Source organism: Fundulus heteroclitus, chromosome 4 (assembly GCF_011125445.2).
Source record: "Fundulus heteroclitus isolate FHET01 chromosome 4, MU-UCD_Fhet_4.1, whole genome shotgun sequence".
NCBI classification, from domain to species: domain Eukaryota; kingdom Metazoa; phylum Chordata; class Actinopteri; order Cyprinodontiformes; family Fundulidae; genus Fundulus; species Fundulus heteroclitus.
This window is the reverse complement of record NC_046364.1, coordinates 32,016,107-32,035,963: the sequence shown is the minus strand read 5'-3', so window position 1 is coordinate 32,035,963 and position 19,857 is coordinate 32,016,107. Positions and strand designations below refer to the sequence as shown.

The 19,857-nt window shown below is 38.9% G+C and overlaps 1 protein-coding gene across 1 annotated transcript in view; it reads right to left on the bottom strand.

Moving 5' to 3' along the window:
- Positions 1-19,857, bottom strand: part of LOC105919706 (CUB and sushi domain-containing protein 1) — a 201,299-nt gene that overhangs the window by 32,099 nt on the left and 149,343 nt on the right. Inside the window, exons 48-50 of the mRNA XM_036136395.1 lie at positions 16,881-17,069; positions 12,190-12,366; positions 5,077-5,262 (exon numbers count right to left, since the gene is read on the bottom strand). Coding sequence (XP_035992288.1) covers positions 5,077-5,262; positions 12,190-12,366; positions 16,881-17,069 — 552 coding nt within the window. The remainder of the gene's footprint in view (positions 1-5,076; positions 5,263-12,189; positions 12,367-16,880; positions 17,070-19,857) is intronic.

Here is a 19,857-nt window from a genome sequence, read left to right as displayed (position 1 = left end):
GACAGACATAAATAATTAACCTTACACAAACACAGGCACCGGCAAAGGCAAACAGACACACATCTCCAAAGTCTGTGCATGTGTTTTTCAATGCAAATGCTGGGGGGCTAGGTTCTTGTGTTAGGTTTTTGGCAGGAGTAAACATTTTAATGGAGAGCTTAGATTTTCTACACCCCCCACCCCCCCACCCAAAAAAAAGAGAAACAAACAAAAAAAAATCACAGTGACTTTTATAGTTTGTGCCTTATAGCTTTTTCCTTGCCATAAGGGGATACAACCCAAATATATTGAATTCTGACATGAAGAAAAATTACATTACATTTCTCCATTAAAGCTTGGCTTTTTAAAGCAGCATTAATTTTAGGTTTGACAAGAGTTTTTTTTTTTTTTTTTTGGAGCGCAATTAATCAACAGGTGAACATTACTGAAAGATACAATCAGGCAATGCGACAGCAAACACAGCAAACAAAAGATGCAATGTTCTAAACTGACGTTTTTATCACAGAAAATTCTGGTTCTGCTCATTTAAATCAGTAAGCCTCTAGGCTTTTAGCTTTACTTTTAATATTCTGGGAATTATTTCACACATCACTGTAAAAATGCTCAAGTTGATACTGATATGTTGTGACTCACTATTCCAAATAGCTCCAGAGTCCAACATTAGAGCATGGACACACTGAAGGTTATTTGTTTTATTTAGATGCAGCATTTTCTTTGTTTTCAGGAATTCTATAGCGCTACATTGACCTTCTTTCATTTCTCGTAAATTCCAATCAGCACAGGTTCTTTAGAAACAGCTGCTATAAAGAATGAAAAGTGATGAACATTAATTTTTTTCAGAGAGATAGATTTAAAGGCTTTTACATTGTACTAACAAAACAAAAACAACTTTTTTTCTCAGTATTTTATCAAATTTGACAAACTTCATGAATTTCTCTTTCATTTACTATTTTTTGAGCTTGTGAGAAAAATAAAACAAATCATTGCTTATCGTAGTTGAACAAAAACAAAATAAAAGTAAAAGTAAAGTAAAATTTCCTAAAAAGAGACTGCCTTCTGAGGATTCAAATCACATCACCCTCATTCCCTTTATTGCTTCTAATGTTTTAACAATAAATCCAAATAGAAAGATAATATAAACTTAATCAATTTAATTTCATCAACTGTATTTTAATAGTTATTCACCTAGAGCTGTGAAATAATTATTATAGATTACAGCTGATGTAAACCAAAAATCCAGTTTTTAGAAAATTAGACAGTTCACAGGGGCAAAAAGGGGATTTTTCATGCAGAAATTATGTTATTCCAATTTTAGGGCAAACACAATCCTGGGGAAAACGGCTGATCAGACCATCAATGACACTCTCCAAAACAAAGCAAAGCCACAGAAGCTCATTACTAAAGATGCTGGGTCTTCACAGAGTGCTGCAACCAGGCATATCAACAGAAAATTAAGCAGAGGGTGAAATAGCAGAAGAAGAAAAAACTGCACAAGCAACAGGGACAATTGCAGCTTTGAGGGACATTTAAAACAAATCCCATTTTAGAGTTTATGAGAAATTCACAAGGCATGGACCGCAGCTGGATGAGAGCGCTTCAAAAGTCACAACACACAGATGTCTGTGGGACTTAAAAAATACACCTGTTGCAATACTTATTTTAAGCCGCTCCTATACAACATAAAACTTAATTGTGTGCTACCTGGGAAACAGAGAAAGCAAAGATTAAGCCAAGAAGAAAATGAAAGCAGGGAAGAAAAAGCCAGATGGCATGAAGTCAGGTATAAAGTTTTCACATGCAAACCATTTTTTGGTGATCAAAATGAGAAACAGCCAATATCTGGTGGTATTGGTCCATTGCATTTTATCAATTCCAATGTCACATCAGCCGTCTACCAGGACATTTTAGCTCACTTTATCCTCCCTCTGCAGCCAAACTTTAATCTTCCAGCAAGACTTGGGATCTACACCACACTGCCTAAAGTACCAACACCTGGTTAGTAGTGCCGTGCTTGACATGTTAGCAAAGCCACCAGAACTAAACCAGATAGTCTGCGAGATATTCAGCAAACAGTTTGTGCATACAACTCCAAAGTCAAAGCGACTGAATGGGTGCATGGTTCTGGAGAACATTAAAAAAATGATAACCCGAACTCTCTGTTTACAGTATCTTTCTTTATTTTTTTTTTTATTGTAGGCAAGATTGTTATTGCCTATGATAACAAAGGAAGAAAAATAAATAGACAGTGCTGGTTAGCAATTTTTGAATCTATGGAGCATTGTCAAGAAGATGAGAGACAAAAGATGCAATAATGCAGATGACCTGAAGGTCAGATTTGAAATAGCCTGGGCCTCCTTAACCCCCTCAGCTCTGCCACAGCCTGACTACCTCCATGCCACACCGCACGGATGCAGTAATTCATGCAAAAGAAACCCTGACCAAGTATTGACTGCATATAATATACATTACATAGGCCTACCATTCACAAAGGAGACATTTTTGAAGTGAAAAATCAGTCACATTATATTTTGTAAGAAATTTGAATTTTTAATTAGCTGTAAGTCATATTTATCAAAATTAAGTCATTAACTCAATTAAAACCTTGAAATACGTCTGTGTGTATAAATACTCTGTGTAACTAATCTATACTATCTTCATATTTTTATGTAATTAATGAAATAAATAAACTTTTCAGTCTTTTCCAATTAATGATTTGTACCTTCAGTGTGAATATGATCCTTAACCAAGAAAAAAATGGGGAGTAGCTCAGATTCAACACATTCATAACTCATGTCTACAGGGCTTCATTTCATGCATACTCTATCTTTGTCACAGCTTGGAGGAATGAACAATGAGCAAGTTCCTCCTCAACATTACAGAAAATGTATAGTGTGTAGTGTGCAGCCAGTTTGTTTGATAAAGGATCAGCTTCTTACTGTCAGATGTGCCTGATGCTGCTTTATGTGCTGAAAAAGAGCCTATGCTCATCAGCCTCGGGGCCTCAGCTGATTTATATTTTTACACTGCATGGTGAAAAGTCCATATCCACAAATGCATTATAGGTTTTTGCAAAATGTGGAAAGACTCATTTCATAGCATATTTCATTACGGTTGTAATGTTTTAAGGAAACTGGGTTGGGACCCAAAGGTAATGAGCCAGGAATAGGTTGCTATCGAAATGTTTCACCAAGACAGACAGTTCTCCATATGCTATGTTGTCACATCACAGGGCCTGGTATAAATCAGGCAGAGGGTTTTTTTTTTTTTTTTTTTTTTTTTTTACAATAAAATAGGTTTGTATAAATAGATTACTGTTTACAAAGGCACATAAATATCTGATTTGTCCCACAGAAGAATCACTTCTTTGATTTTCAGTAGGAAAAAAAATAGTGACAGTGCTGTGACAGAAACATACAGGTATTGTGTAAACTATTTAAACGTTGAGCTACAGCGCAGCATTCTGGCTTTCTGATCGGTACAGAACCAGATTATTGGATAACAGGACTGTCAGTGTCCAGTGGCGTCGCCTGGCCGGGGCATTCACGCCCAATGATATTAAAGAAGAAATGAGTTTTGTAATTCCCCGACTTCGGTGAATGTACCACAGGCATAGCGCTGTGACCAATCAGAGGGGAGTTGTACAGAAGCGAGCACTCATCCCTGTTTTACTGGTTGACAGCTGTCTGATAAACGTACTGCTATGTGGGACACCTGGGCATCAGGAAACCGCCTTAAACGCTGTTTTTTAAATTTTCTGTTCTTTTGTTTTTAAAGAAAACACATTGTGCAGACGTGCTGTGTCATTAAGTGGATCACTCATTCACATGATGGCTTCGGGATAAAGAACGATGGGTTCAGATTTTATACTTTACTAACATGGAATCAAAGCCAAGGAGCTCGGATCTCTGAACTAACAAAGAGAGGCCAAATGGACTCTGGATAGCAGCCGTGAGACGACCAAACCTCACTTTCAATGCCATATCCCAGATACGTGTTCACAATATTTTCAGACTGGTAAATTTGAATCAAAGCTTGTTGTGCCGTTTTTTTCTTTTTTTAGCAGGCTGCTAGCGCTAGCCTAGCCAGCTGATACTAGCAAACAAAGAGAAAGTAAAATTACTTGCATCATAAATAAATTAGCCAATAAGCCACTAAATATTTTCAACATAGATGCAGAGAGTCTGCCAGGCATAAAATTATTTCAAACAAATTTGTCCAGATTCAAGCAGTCAAAGAAGCAAACCTGAATTAAATCAGGTAAACAGTAAATGAAAAAGGCAAAAGAGAGAAGGAAAACATCAAATGTAAGAAAGAGGAAATGTATTATGTACCGTATTTTTCAGACTATAAGGCGCACCGTGAATTAACGTGTCTGTTTGTGTCTTTGTCCACATATAACGCACACCGGATTATAAGGCGCACTAAATAGTCTTCCCAAACACTACGTCCCTCCACATACACAGCTCTCTGGCTGTCTCTGTCGGGAGGACAGTAGTTGGACTAGACTGCCCCGTTTCTAACATAAGTCCAAAAACGTAACTTTTACACTGAATTAACTTACTAGGTTTATTGTTGCTAGCGGACCTCCACGGAGTGAACTACGTCCAAGTATGTGGGGACCTTTACATGAATGCACTTCTAATTTTTACATTGCAGTCAGGCAGTCTTGTAGACTGCTCAGGGTGACTGATCAGGTAGAGACACAGTGTACCGTAATGCTCTGAATATCCATTGAGCAGAGCAGCTTCGTTGCTTGCCAAAGTCGTACTTACACATTACCTAAACTGATTTTTGAGTACATTGTACCACATAATATCGGTCAGTAAGCATAATCAATATAATCACGGCAATCATATATAAGGCATACTGGATTATAATTTAAGAATTTTATGTATGCCTTATAGTAAGAAAAATACGGTACTTATTGCAGTATTTGGCTCCAAAAAAAGTGCCACAATGCTCAAGAAACCCTAAATAAAAAGCTGTTATTCCCCAGATTACCCTCTGAGGGTGTGGGCTCAGCCCCCAATGTTCCCAGACCCAGAAAAACACCCCTGTCAATGTCCCACTTCCCACCTTGACACACGGGCTGTGTACCACTCCAGCTGCTGTTGTGAAGACAGGTCCTCTCAGCTGAGCCAATCAGATTGTACCCGGCCTCGCAGCTAAAACGCAGAAGGCTCTTGGTCTTAAATTCCTCCCCTCCCAGTCGGGTGCCATGTGGTGGGATCCCAGGGTCTCCACATAATCCGGCACTAGAACCTGAAGTGAAATAAGAAATGAGAATCTATTGTAGAAAAGACGACAAAATATATACATAGGTGACAAATTGTAGTATATCCCATTCAATAGAGGTATAATGGGATGTAAGCATATAAAACACACACTGAACTTTATCAGTTTGGGTAGCTTATTTAAATCTACTTAATACATTTGATGTGCAGAAAGACTTGCATTGACCTGGTGTATGTTGTTAGTCTGATGCATATGTGATATATTAAATAGTAAGACAATATTTTTGACTAAAGCTATTATTAAAAAAGTTCATATGTTCGGATGAAGTTTCATAAATGTTTTTTTTTTTCTACTTTATATTTAATGGCACACAAATATATGCATATACCCAGACATGCAAACTTTGAAGAACTGCAGTTTTTGTTTTCAGGCTATACTAAACTGTTCTGACACTTAATCCATTGAGCATGTCACAATTTTAGCAGCTCAAACTCAGTAGGATTTGTGCGTTAAACTGGGTGCAGCTCCAGGTGCAGACTCCTGCATCTCAATGAGGTCTTTAGCTGCAGGTTGGATTCCGCCCTGCTGAGTGCTCTGTTTTGAGGCCAGCAGTGAAAGCTTATTGCATTTCAGCTATTGAGACAGTAGCTGCTGAGTTTTAAAATGATCAGTTTTTGGTGTTGTGGGATCTGTGTAAGCCTGCTGCCGAGCCTCACTTGCTGCATAACCTGCGTGGCGAACAAGGATTCCTCCACAGGCTTATTCTCGGATGAGCAGAATTAGCAAAGCAACACGCAGTAAAGAATAAAGTAGTAGGCACTTGGCTGGATAAACAGAAGACTCTCAGCGTGCATGTTGTTGCCTTTTCTTAACAGTGAGAATCTTATGCTCGCCTTTTATCTGATATGGAGCAAATTTCTACATGACACAAGAACACTGAGACAGCTGCTCAGTAAAATGCTACACATTCTAATAATGAGCCGAATTGTTAAATTGTTTCTTTTGACAGAATTTTGGTCACCCTCCATTAGGATTAAAAAAATAACCAAAAAGCTAGAGACTAGTTAGCATCAGTATCTTTGTTCAATTGGGGTATAAACTCATCAGCCACTTTATTAGGGGCTACTTGGAAGCACTGGGTTGGACAGCATTATCTTTTCAGAAAAGCCTTGGTTCTTTGCAGCATACATTCTCCAAGGCATCAAAAACAATTAATGTGAGCCTATCCATGTTGTGCCCTCAGTTCCATGCTCTTAGCTGTCAGGAAGGGCACCTGGTGTTGTAATCTGCAGTTGTAGCCCATTTGCTTTAAGGTTTGTGTTTTCAGAGATGGCATTCTGCATCCTTTGGTTGTAAGGAGTGGTTATCTGAGCTAGCTTTCCCTTTCTATCATCCTGAGTAATTCTGGCCATTCTCTTCTGGCCTCTGACATCAACAAGGCATTTTTATCCAAACAACTGTCATTCACTGAATGTGTTCCATTTCAGAGTATCTTAAGTAAACCTGATTGATGGTTTTGTGCAAAAACACCCAGCAGATCGGTAGTTTCTCAAATACTCAACAGTCAGTCTGGCATACCACATTCAAAGGCATTTAAATACCATTTCTTCCACATTCTGATGCAAGTTGTCTACATCATGTCTATAGGCCAAATTGCACTGTTCTGCTGCCATGTGATTGACTGATTCACTATTTGTGTTATCAAGCAATTGAAAAGGCATACTGCCAGTGGCCTCATAAAGTGGCCATTCAGTGTAAACCACCTTCTTGAGAGAGATACCACAACTTCCAAGAAATTATTAAAAAGGGTCTTGAACAATGTTTTCACCTTGTGTTTATTTTGTACACTTAGAAGATAGAGATGTGCAAAAAAGGGCAGTGTGGTCATGGGGTGGTTTGTTTTTGATAAGCAAGGGGTAGGTAATTATAATCAAGGGTATAAACAGCTTGCTGCAGTTTTTCAGTTATTAAACTGATTAAACTGATTTGAAATTATGACGTCTCCTCAGGTGTGTAATTTATGTCCCAAATTGTGGAAAATTCTAAATCTGCTCCTGGGACACACTCATGCGGTAAGAGACAGAGCTCACTGATATTAATTTGTAGGAACATTAACAGAGGAAAGACTAATGTTCAGCTATATAACCAGCAGCAGAAGGGTCTCGGTATCTCTAGCTCAGTCAAAAACTGACAACGCTGCAGTTTGAAAGAACTCCCTAACAAGTGAAGTCCCACTTCAGTTCAAGTAGAAATAACTGATGACTACCACACAACTGAGTTAGATGACTGCAGATATATACATAATTATGAGAAAAAAAGGGCTCCCATGATGGTTGGCTGGAAGTCACAAAACTCTCCTTGGCGTCCCTCTCTCTTTGCAGAAGCAAACAAAACCTCAAGACAGTTTCTTAAATATTTAGTGTTCAAAATGCAGTGCAAAACCTTTAACCCACAGCTCTGCGATTATTCCACTCTCTCAGTTTAACCACAGTTTTAGTTTTCACCCAAAAGAGGAGAGGTCTTTAGAAGAATGAAAAGTGGTTCAACTCTGTTCCAGTTGTACAATTTTACTTGTTTATATTCATAATGACTATCACTCTTTTTAGCAATTCTGGTAGATATGTGTAAAAACCCTTAAAAGGAAATTCTATACCTAATCTATATCAGAGCTGGGCAATCTCAAACTGAAAGAAAGATCAGAAAAATAAAACTGCTAAGTACCTTTTAATCAATATAGAAAAGGCTTTTAGAACATTAATAGATAATTGGCTCTAACAAAATCCACAGTGCCACACTTATTGGCACCCCTGCTGTCAATACATTGCACTGCTGCTTTTTTCACAAGAGCAGCAACAAGCCTCCTCAAATAAAACAGGTTTGGTTTGTCACATAAGGAGAGAGAGGATCTTTGACCCCTCCTCTTGCAAACTTTGAAGTTTTCCCAGAGTCAGCTCTTATGCTCCATTCTCTTCAAAGGGTTTTCAATAGGATTTACATTGAGCAACTGAGATGATCGTGGAAGGAGGAACGTTGATTCTGTGTCTGGCAAATAATTACTTAGCTGATTTGCCCGTATGTTTTTGACAATTTCCTGTTGAAAGAATATGTAGTGACGTATTTTCAGGTTTCTGACATTGGAAACCTGTGCCCGTATTCAAAGATTCCTAAAACTAAAGGCTGGTTCACAAAGCAGGATTTTAGAATAGTCGATTTTCAAAGCCTGAGAGACACCACACGTAACGCTAAAAAATCTTTATTAAAACCTGTTTGTTCGTACAATGTGTGGTGTCCAGTCAGACGGCAAGCTCAACACACCACACACAATCAGAATTAAGATCATTCAGATATCAGATGGAAATATTTTTCGAATCCTCTCAAGATCAAATGTGAATTCAGAGTTAATAAACATGGATGACCAGGAAGAATAATGCCAATAGTTTGTGGACTAATTTTAACTGAAAAAAAAAAAAAAAACATAAGAAGAAATGGAACAGGGCCACAACATCAGTCAATATTTGCTGTGTCTAACGGTGGACAGATATTCATTCACTCTTCTACACCAAACTCCCCAGGAGTGTTTGTTGCTAAAAAGCTCAAAATTTGTCTAATCCAGTGGTTCTCAATTCCTGTTTTAAAGGGGCGGGGTCCTGCAACTTTTATTTGTTACCCTGTTCCAACACACCTGAGTCAAATAATCAGGTCATCAGCAGGACTCTGGAGAACTTGACTGCATTCTGAGGAGGTATTTCAGTCATTTGATTCAGGTGTGTTGGATCAAGAGATGCTTGAACTAAGGTCAAACCCCAAAGTTCATGGACCGTACCGAATGCCGAAACTGGACTTTATTCCGCCTCAACTGTAACGGACAACAAAAGCCGCACTCATGCCACCACTGAGGCCTAGACGGTGTGAGCAGAAGTGGAAAACATGGTGGGGCAGTCACCGCACCAGGTCAAAGGCTAATCCGCATGAACCACCTAAGCCCAGTCTCCTCCTGGCCAACGTAAGATCACTCGGCAACAAACTGGACAAGTTCCAGCTGTGAATTGTAGCATGTAAGATGGACAGCTGTATAGCGATCTCCACGGAGACGTGGCTGAATGGAAACATACCAGACGCTGCAATTGAGCTAGCATGTTTAGAGCTGACCGGACTGAAGTGGAAGAGAGGAGTAGGGGAGGAGGCTTGATAATCGACATCCACAATCTTTGGTACACAGCTCCAAAGGCAATCGGAATCTCCTGCTCCACTGAGCTGGAATATCTGGCAGTTAATGGCAGACCATTCAAACTGATTAGAGAGTTCCGCTCTGTGAAAATTATTGCAGCATACATTCAGCCAAAAGCTAATGCTAAATTAGTCCTGGAGGAGCTCTATTGTTTTATCAGCAGTCAAATGAACATAAATCCAGAAGCAACTGTGATCATAGCTGGGGACTTTAATCATCTTGAATTAAAAGCTGTGATCCCCAAATTCCTCAAATTTATACAGTTTCCAGAGACAATAGCTTATTAGGTCAGGTCTACAGCAACATCCCAGGAGCATATAAGGCTGCAGTAGCTCCTCACTTTGGATTATCAGAGCACATCCCTGTGTACGAACTACTGATCTGCAGAACCAGATCCGTCGTCAAAACTGTTCAGGTTTGGACTGAAGAAGCATGCTCGGCTTTACAGAACTGCTTCCAAAATTCTGACAGGGGGTTGTTTAAAGAAAGGGCTGATCAAGAGGGTTACACATCACATAACACACATCATCTGTGCTGTCCTACATTCAATTCTGCACTGATACTGTCCTACCCACAAAGACAAGCAGAGTGTTTCCTAACCAGAAACCATGAATAGACAACACAGTGTGGTCCCTGCTGATGGCCACAGAAGGAGCATTAAGATCAGGAGACAGAATAGCCTACAGCAGGGATAGAAGTGAGTTGGAAAAAGGAATCCAGAAGGCAAAGCACAGATACAAGCATCAGGACTATTACAGACTATAAGCACAGTGACGGCCAGCTCAGCAATGACCCAGCTCTTCCCAACACCTTAAACAGCTTCTTCAGATGCTTTGACTCTCCAAGCAGCAGCAAGTCTTCCTCAGCCATAGGAGTAGCATGAGCACATCGTCCTGCAGCTGCACCAAGTGACCTCCTCCTTAAAGGTCAGTATCAACAAGGCTGCAGCTCAAGACATGGTTTCAGGTCAGATGCTAAATTCTCTAGAATTGTGCTGACCAACTTGCAGCGGTCCTGCAGCTCTCCATGGTCCCTGCCTGCCTGAAATTCCCCATCATCCTCAATCATCACCTGCCTCAATGACTCCCATCCTGTTGCTCCGACCCATGTCATCATGAAGTGCTTTGAAAGGATCCTCTTTAAATACTGCAAAGACACCATCCCTGCTGGCCTGGATCGCATGCAGTTCGCCTGCAGGGAGAATTGTTCTACAGAAGATGCTGTCTTGCTGTTCACATGGCTCTGACTCAGCTACAGCATTTCAACACCAATGTTAGGATGCTATTTGAGGACTTCAGCTCAGCCTTCAACACCGTGCTCCTGGACATGCTGGTCATAAAGCTCCTGGGATTATTTCCACCGCTCTGCTCCTGGATCAGTGACTTCCTCATAAACAGCCCCCAGGTTGTGAGGACTGGGAAGCGCACATCTGCCCCACTGACCATCAATACTAAAACGCAGCACGGCTGTGTCTTCAGCTCTGCTCTCTTCACCCTCTTCACACACAACTGCTCTGCTATCCACCCCACAAAACATGGTTATGAAGTTTGTAGATGACACCACTGTGTTGTGTCTTATATGCAACAAAAGTGAGACCCACTACAGAGAGGACATCCGAGGACGAAGGACATGGACTACAGGAGGTCCAGGAAGACTGAACAAGCTCATGGAGTACATTAAGTTCCTGGGCATTCACATTGTCTCTGACCTCTCCTGGACTGTAAACACCTCCCACCTGGTGAAAAAGGCCCAACAATGGCTTTTCCTCCTCAGAAAACTGAAATGGACTTGATTTTCCACTAAGCTATTAAAAAAAAACTTTACAGAGCTACAATAGAAAGCCTTTTATGGCTCAGCATAACATTGTGGTATGGAAGCTGCACAGGGCAGGAGAGGAAGAATTTAGCATGGGTGGTGAGGAAAGCCTAGAGGATTGTGGAATGCGTTCTACAAGATCTGGACACAATTTATGCTGCACGAGTCCAGAAAAGGGCCAGACGCACTGCCAGAGATACCACTCAACCGGGAATGCACTCAAAAACAGCTTCTTTCCAAAACTGTAAGGGCTGTTACTCACTGCTGAGAGGTTTGTGGTCTGTTGCATGTTTCAATACACTGCTGGTAAATCATATTAGCACACGCTAATTTCTCAGAGAATCTCAGGCTGGCTATCCATCCATGCATCAAAGTGGACAAACAGTAAATAGGGTTGAGAGAGAGGGAAAAGAGATGTGTGGAAGGTCCATGGGCTGGGATTTGAGCCCGGGATGGCCATGTGGAGGACTGGTTAAGCGCACTCACTCTACAACACCATTGAGCCCCAGCAACAGTTATTTTATTAAAAACAAAAACAAAAAAATTCTCAAAGTTGGAGTGTTGACAACTTTTTTTAAATAATGTGATACTATGCTGTTACAGTAAAATATTACATTGTTTTATGCTCTTTACCAGGAAAGCAAAAACTGTTGAGGGTGCAGTCCATTTGGTGTATGAGTATATATCTATATAGGTTGTAGCATCTATAAGAAAAGAAACTGCAATCTTGTCCAGATTACTTTGAATACAATTAGATACATCTCCTTGTTGACAATGTTATGTGACGTATCATTTGAGCTAGCAATTTCTAAACGTGAGGTTTTGCAAACGTGCATATTTTAAGCTACGATTAACCATCTTCAAATCACACTAATCAAGCAAGAACTGGCTTTTTTGATTAGTTTGCCTACCTGTGCAGTAGGGTGGTGCTCCGCTCCAAGTGCCATCTTCTTGGCAGTATCGAGTAGAATTGCCCACTAGAATCCCACCAGGCAAACAGGAGTACTGCAGCACTGAACCGTATGTCCAACTGTGGGTTCCAGAGACTACTGCATTAGGTGGTACACCTGGATCACCACAGGAAATAGCTACAGAGATGATGAGAGATTGGAAGAGAAGCGAGACAGACAATGGGGGGTGGTTAGAGCATGTGAATAAATCCAGTTATAGATTCCAGATACATAACTGCATTAGGCGTTGCAGCTGGGGTACTGCAGACGGAAAATGAGAGAGGGTGACAGGAAGAAAAAGTGAGGCATTACCTCAGGTGTTTGTTGATAATGTGTGTGTTTATGTGTGGAAGCATAACATTTAGTGAAATGAAAGGTAGACATTACTCTTGAGAGGAAAAAGGGATATGAACCAAAACTCAGCTAAAACGAATGCAGTGATGAGGTAAGTCTGCAGTATGTGTCTCAACAGGTAGCTTTGTGCCTATTAAACCTGCCTGAGATGACACAATAAAATGTGTGAGTATACAGATAATAAACCTTCCATTGCCTACAAAAACACTGGCATGGTGCCACAGTAGGGAGTTGAAACTAATGTTTGAAAAAGTAAAAACTGCCTCCTCATGTCAAATTAAATTCACTTTAGCTTGAAAACATTTCTCCCTCACCTCAATGGTGAAACCTAACAGAATTAATTTCACAGTGTCAAATTATCAGATATATGCAACAAATATAGAAATCGTTGAGCATAGAGCACACACCTTTTTGAAGCATACAGACACAGAAACCGAAGCTTCTTGCATTTCTCTATTCTCCTCCTTTCCCCCCAGTGATCACCCATCTCCCAGCAATTTCCGAAAAGACCTTATTTCTCGAATGTGATGCTTAATGCGCAGACACATGTATGTCACCCACTTCCTCCATTTCTGCCTGATTCTTCATCTCTACCTCTCTGTTGCTACATCCTCCTCCCGCGCTTCTGTTCACCTCTTTGTGCTTCTCCCTTCATCTTTGAATCACCCTCCTTCTATTGCTCTCTGGTTTAATCTCGATGCTTCTATCAGCCATGGTAGCATCCTAACAAGAACATCTATTGCCTTAAGAGAAACATGCTCACTTGTTTGTGTACACGCATACACACTCATGCACACAGATATACACAAACCTTTAAGCCTTTTTCTGCCATGCTCGTGCCTTTTCTTATGATTGCTTCCCTTTCTCACTTGAACCCGCTTCTTTTCTTTCAGTTTCTCATTCACTCCTTGTAGTCCTCTTGGTGGCTCTTCCAGCCATTTCACTCCTTGTATTGCTTTTTTTGACAAATATCAAAAAAGGATCCATCTGGCTGTGATGCCATTTTTTAACCACGTTTCCAAAGAAATCCAAGAAAAAAAACCATAGAAACATATTGTCTTCTCATATTTTCTTTTTTAGTTTGTAATCATCAATGGCATGGCTTTAATACAATAGGGTACCTTTTTATGTATTGTATTTTTTATGACTGCTCTCATGTGTCATACCATTATTTCAGTGAATATATATTTTGATACTAAAGCAAGGAGGAGAAACATTTGGTGAAAAACTCTAACTTACCATAATCCTACTGCTTAAAATTAATCTTAAATGCAAAAGTTTAGATGATTGAAATGCTAGAATACTAGAGTACTGCTTCTTTATTGTATTCTATATTTGTTTAATCTCCTATCTGAAACCTATTTCAGTTTAAATTGACTGGTTGAGAGTATCAGACTAAGCTGTTGTATGGACAATCACACTTAAGACTTGGTTAAAGTCACATTGGAATAAGCAATTATTGGTCCTCTTGAGGCTCAGGATAATGTGATAAATTTGTCTGAATTTGCTACAAAATCTCTAAAAGAAAATAAAAAATAGAACTTTCTTAACTTTATAATTTACGACTGGATTAAAATAAATAGCTTTCTATAAACAGCCATAGAAATGGTTAAGCTCAGTCCTAATATAATACAATCAGTTTACCTGAACTTTTGTGACTTTAACCTTTTCATATAGCCACATCAAACATTTGAATTTTGAAGAGATTTCAGAGAGCACTCACTCTTTGAAGCCATGAGGAAAATTTATTTTTTTAATTTCCAAAGGTTTTGCTTTTGGGTCCTGACTTTCTGCATCAGGAAGAAGGCTTTGCTGAATCAGCGAAGCATGCAAAATCTCGCTTGGTCTGACTGGACATTCTGTTGTGGCTCCAATACAACCTGTCCTGTTTGTAACTGTACATGGATGTATGGAGACTTATTAATTTATGTATATATATATATATATATATATATATATATATATATATATATATATATATATATATATATATATATATAATTTGTGATCCTTAATAGTGCTGTGCGATGAGTTTGTTCATGAGGACAGACAGATCCTGAACTACTCCCTAGATGACATATGGCTGCATGCATTGAAGGGGACTCAAATCTCTATGATTCATGGTTGAATTATCTGGTTTAAATGTATTGGTGCTCAAACACAGAATCCTAGAGAAAAAAGCCCACATTAGAACCAAACAGCATTTTCTATTAGGTTAAAAATAAAATCTTGGTATTGTCACTGCTATACATATCTGTAGGTAATGTATTCATTGAAAAAATTAAAAAAAATACTACTTGGTGGTTCTAGTTCCTTGACGATGAAAAAACATATTCACAGCTTCTGGTGTAAGTACTCTGAGAACGTATTTATGTTATTCCGTTTTCACTGGACTCTCATCTTCAGATTGATTTATGTCTGAACTGTCCTGAATGTTTCCGTGGACCCTCTAATACAAAGATAACTACATTTGGCCAAAAATGCCTGTAATAATTTAAGGCTGGTGCACAAATGTATTAATTTATTTTTTAGGTGGGCACATTTGGGTTTTAAGTCGGGGAAGAAGCTTTTGTTGTGAATCTGTTGATCTGGGGAGCAGTAGATGGATGCCTGAATAAGCCATTCCTTCATTAAATAAATAATTAAATAAAAGGAAAATATGAGATGCATCCTATCCTAACTGCTCTGCTTTCCTTGTGTCATACAGCTCAGAAAACTGTGAATAAACCCTGAATTCTGTTTCATTTTTTAACCCAGCAAAATAGATAAAAAAAATGTCAATAGACATATAATAAGGAACTGCTATGTCTCAGGACAAACAAGTTATATCCCAAACAATTTTAGATTCAGATCAGTGAAAAATCAGCAAAATGTTTCACCAGAATAAATCATCTAAGCCATTTGCAAATAATCTCAGGCCTGGCGGTCTTGGCAAATTCACCTAGCTGTCCAAATAATCCAGGAAAACTACAAAAATGGGCTACATTCATTTGTGAATATGGAACGTTTTAGTTTGCTGTTCATTGTATGGCATGGAAGAAAAAAAAAGATAAAACCAAGGTGGAGGGCTAGATGTGCATATATTGCACTTACTTTATATGTTGATGTACTTCTCATGGCTACTTTTTAAGTTGCAATAATGGAATAAACAATAATGCTTTAAAAACTATAGACATATATATATATATATATATATATTCTCTAAAAATAAAGGGACCGCTTAAACAACACAATGTAGCTCCCAGTCAATCACAGTTCTGTGAAATCAAACTGTCCACTTAAAAAGCAACACTGAATGGCAATCAGTTTCACCTGCTGTTGTGCAAATGGAATAGACAACAGGTGGAAACTAGAGGCAATTAGCAAGAACCCCCCACCCCACAATGAAGGAGTGGTTCTACAGGTGGTGACCACAGACCGCTTCTCAGTTCCTCTGCTTTCTGATGTTTTGGTCATGTTTGAATGCTGCCGGTGCTTTCACTCTAGTGGTAGTATGAGACGGAGTCTACAACCCTTACAAGTGACTCAGGTAGTGCAACTCATCCAGGATGGCACATCAAGCTGTGGCAAAGTTTGCTGTCTCTACCAGCATAGAGTCCAAAGCATGGAGGCACTACCAGAAGACAGGCCAGTACATCAGGAGATGTGGAGGAGGCTGTAGGGAGGCAACAACCCTGCAGCAGGACCGGTACCTCCGCCTTTGTGCAAGGAGGAACAGGAGGAGTACTGCCAGAGCCCTGCAACAGTGGCTTGGTGATGTTCCCCTGAAGGTGCCCAAAGCTCTCTTTTCCATTTCTTCCATGTAAAGATTGGCTACCATTGGTGACACTGGCGATCCCATGGCACGACCATGCTTGTCTGTAAAAATGATCACTGAACTTGAAATAAGTTGTTGAAAGACAAAGGTCCAGTAGGGTACAGGACTGGTCCGGAGTGAAATTAGTCCTATTATTTAGGTCACTGTCTTGTTGAAGACGCTTCCTGACTGTTTCGACTGCCTGTGATGTAGGTATGCAAGTGAAAAGTGAAGTGACATCAAACGACACCAGAGTTTCTCCTGGCGCCAGCTTTAAATGTTTCATTTCATTCATTCAGATCTAGCATGCATTATTTTAGTGTTTCCTTTTTTTTAGCAGTATACATAGATAGATTGAACCACAAATGTTTCTTGTCATATAACAAAAAGAAAATTAATAGAAGTTTCTCTCAGTATTTTAAACTGTGCCTGTTTCTGCTAACTATTTGTCCACAAATGATTATTAAAAAATACTATTTTATATATATACAGCTGCTCATACCTAAACAACGAGGTGTTGGTCGGTCCCAAAGCCCATTGTGCTGACACGTGAGGACTGCAGAGCCCAGAAGGTAAAAGCCTCTCTTGCAGTGGATCACCACAGTTACGCCGTAGCTGAAGATTTCTGGGTAACGCAGACCGGACTGCCGCACACCATTCTCCACGTGGCCAGGGTCCGAACAGTTCACCACTGCACAAAAAAGAACAGCACTCCTTTAGACCTTATTTTTTTTATTCATTGAAATCTTCACCATCTGCCTAGTGGTTGAATCACAAACAGGGAGTAATGTCTCAGAAGATTTACAAAAAGTATCTGTTCAAATTCCTTTTTTCAAATATTACAGATGAGATGAGAGGGTACATTTCAAATGTATAATGGCTATAACCGCTAAATAAAATCCATGTGATTATTTTTACCTTTAAAAGATGGTATGTAATGTCAAGAACTAGGCAATTAATCAAGACATATTGTTGAAAAAAAAAACAGGGAATAAGTAACAATGCATTAATAGTTATCTTAAATCCAACCCTATAAATGTGTCTCAAATGGGTAAAAATAAAGAAAATCATAATGGCCGAGTCAACATATTTGAGCTGAGCATGAAAAGAGTAACCAGCAGACAATTTGACAAGGTTAGGCATCAAACTATGAATCTCATGGTCAGGAATTTCACCTGTAACCTTATTATAACACCTTCTCCTCCTTTATTGTTTTAGTGTGCTTTCCTGTACAGCATGCCTGATCCTGATGCCAATTTACTCCAAACAGCTGTGAACCACACTCCCAGCTTGACCACCATGTTTCTGGCCTTTCTTCATCCATCACCAGTTTGCAAGTATACAACAGATGGTTCATGATACGGCTCTGCCACAACTAAAATACACTTAAATATTTTGTTCCAGTCATTATTGAATTTTAATACATCTCAGACTCATCTCCTCTGCATGGCATTCCTACAATCAAAGACCTACAGATATTAAGACTTTATAGGATCCTAATTAGATCTTTAGAATATTGTGAGCACAGATTAAAATGATCAAATACTTTAAATGGCCTTTTGTAATCAAAACACTATTAAGTAAAAATGTACATCAATAAGTCATAAATCAAATACCCACAATGCACCCTAGGGGCCTAGGCTATTAATAGCAGCACACTGTAATACTGCTGCTATACTGACAACTCTGGCAAGATGTTTTGAATCAATACTGTCATTTATATTTAACTAGAATAGACTAGACTAGAATAGAAATACATTTAATTTCCCACAACGGGGAAATTTGGGCAGGCCAACTGGTGACTTTACTAATTGCCATTTTATTTTATTATTCCTAGTTTTTACATTTTTCTGTTTGTGTTTTATATAATTCTATATAACATTTAATGTAATTACTTTAATTTTACATTTTCAAGAGCATTATACATCTTTTTTGACTTATAGTGCACAAAATGTAATGCATTCAAAAAATATAATTGATCTACAAAAAAGTAAAACAATTAAATTTCATAGTCAATAAAGGGACTTTTATTCACTTATCTAGATGTTCTTTATAAATTTGTATTTCTTGTTTATCTTTTTTTTAAATTATCATTTGATTTTGAAAACAAAATCAAGAATTCCTAATTTATTGCTTGACATACATATGCAACTCAGTAAAAATGATAAATTAATGCTTAATAATGTAACTTTTTACTATCAGTTTTCTGCTGAAAAAACAATTGTCCAGGATTTAGGTGGTCTTCTTATGTGACCACCACTAAGAGATATGCTCTCTTTTGAGCAATTACTTGCTTTATATTGCTTTACCATCAAATTTCACTATGGAAAAGAAATGATTTGACATCACATAAAAAACAAATCTGCCATGTTAAAAGTGAAATCTGTTAGTGAAATGTAGATGCAGAATTGCTTTTATCCCAGTTCAACCGCAAACCCGGATTCCCTTGAAGGATTTGCTGCCTGCTGATTTTCCTCCAAAAACGGCAGCCACCTTGACGTATCGCTGCAACTGTTTGAGACAGTCAATGCAGTGTCTGTCTGTTGTTATGTCTATGTCACACTGTGCTGCCTTCTCGTTGCGCACTGATTATTTGGTATTTACCAGAGAATAAAATAAACATTTGCAACCTCTTCTTTTTCTCCACTGTATTCTTTAAATGTGCTGAATGAAAAAAATCTAAGTGTTACAAATTCAGTTTGTCCTTGCTGCTCCTTCAAACCTTCTCTTTTGTCACACCCAGCTCAGCTTTCTTGAGCTCTTTGTTCTTAACTTTTGCTCTTCTCTGGATGCATCCCAGTCCAATACGAGTGTGATTTTCCACATGTAACAGGGGAGGACTGACATTCACTGAAATCCAAGCCCATGGGGGAGATGGCTGAGTGTGAGTAAGTGTGTGTATGTGTGTTAGGCGCCCTATGGGAAGCAAGAAAGTTTCGGGCTCATAATTGACAGCTGCTGCTGTGAGAAAGGGAAAGAGGGAAGGAGGCAAAGGGGGAATAAGAGTGAAAAAAATTCAGGGAGGATGAAAAAAGGGAAAGCCAGGAAGAATCCTTTTGCTTGGAAGCCAGTGTAAGAAACTATGTTGTGTTTCAAATGCTTCAGTGTGTAAATCTGTACCTACATGTTCTTTTTGAAAAAATACAAATTTTAATAGAAAACAATGAATAAACGATTTACAAAAGCAAAACATATACGCTGATAACACAGTGATATAGTCATGTTGTTGTTTTTTATCTGTCTGTACATTTTGATAATTATGGGTTAAATAGAAAAAAAAAATAGGACAAAAAATCCAGAAAACTGGAATATCACACAGTGGCAAAAAGATTTGTAATGCAGAAATGTCAGCCTACCGAAAGGTATGTCAATGTACTGTACAGCGTTTACACTCAATACTTGGCTGGGGGTCCCTCTGTACGATTAACTGCATCAGTGCTGTGTGGTGGTATAAAGCCCAGGAAGTGTGAGCAGGTGAA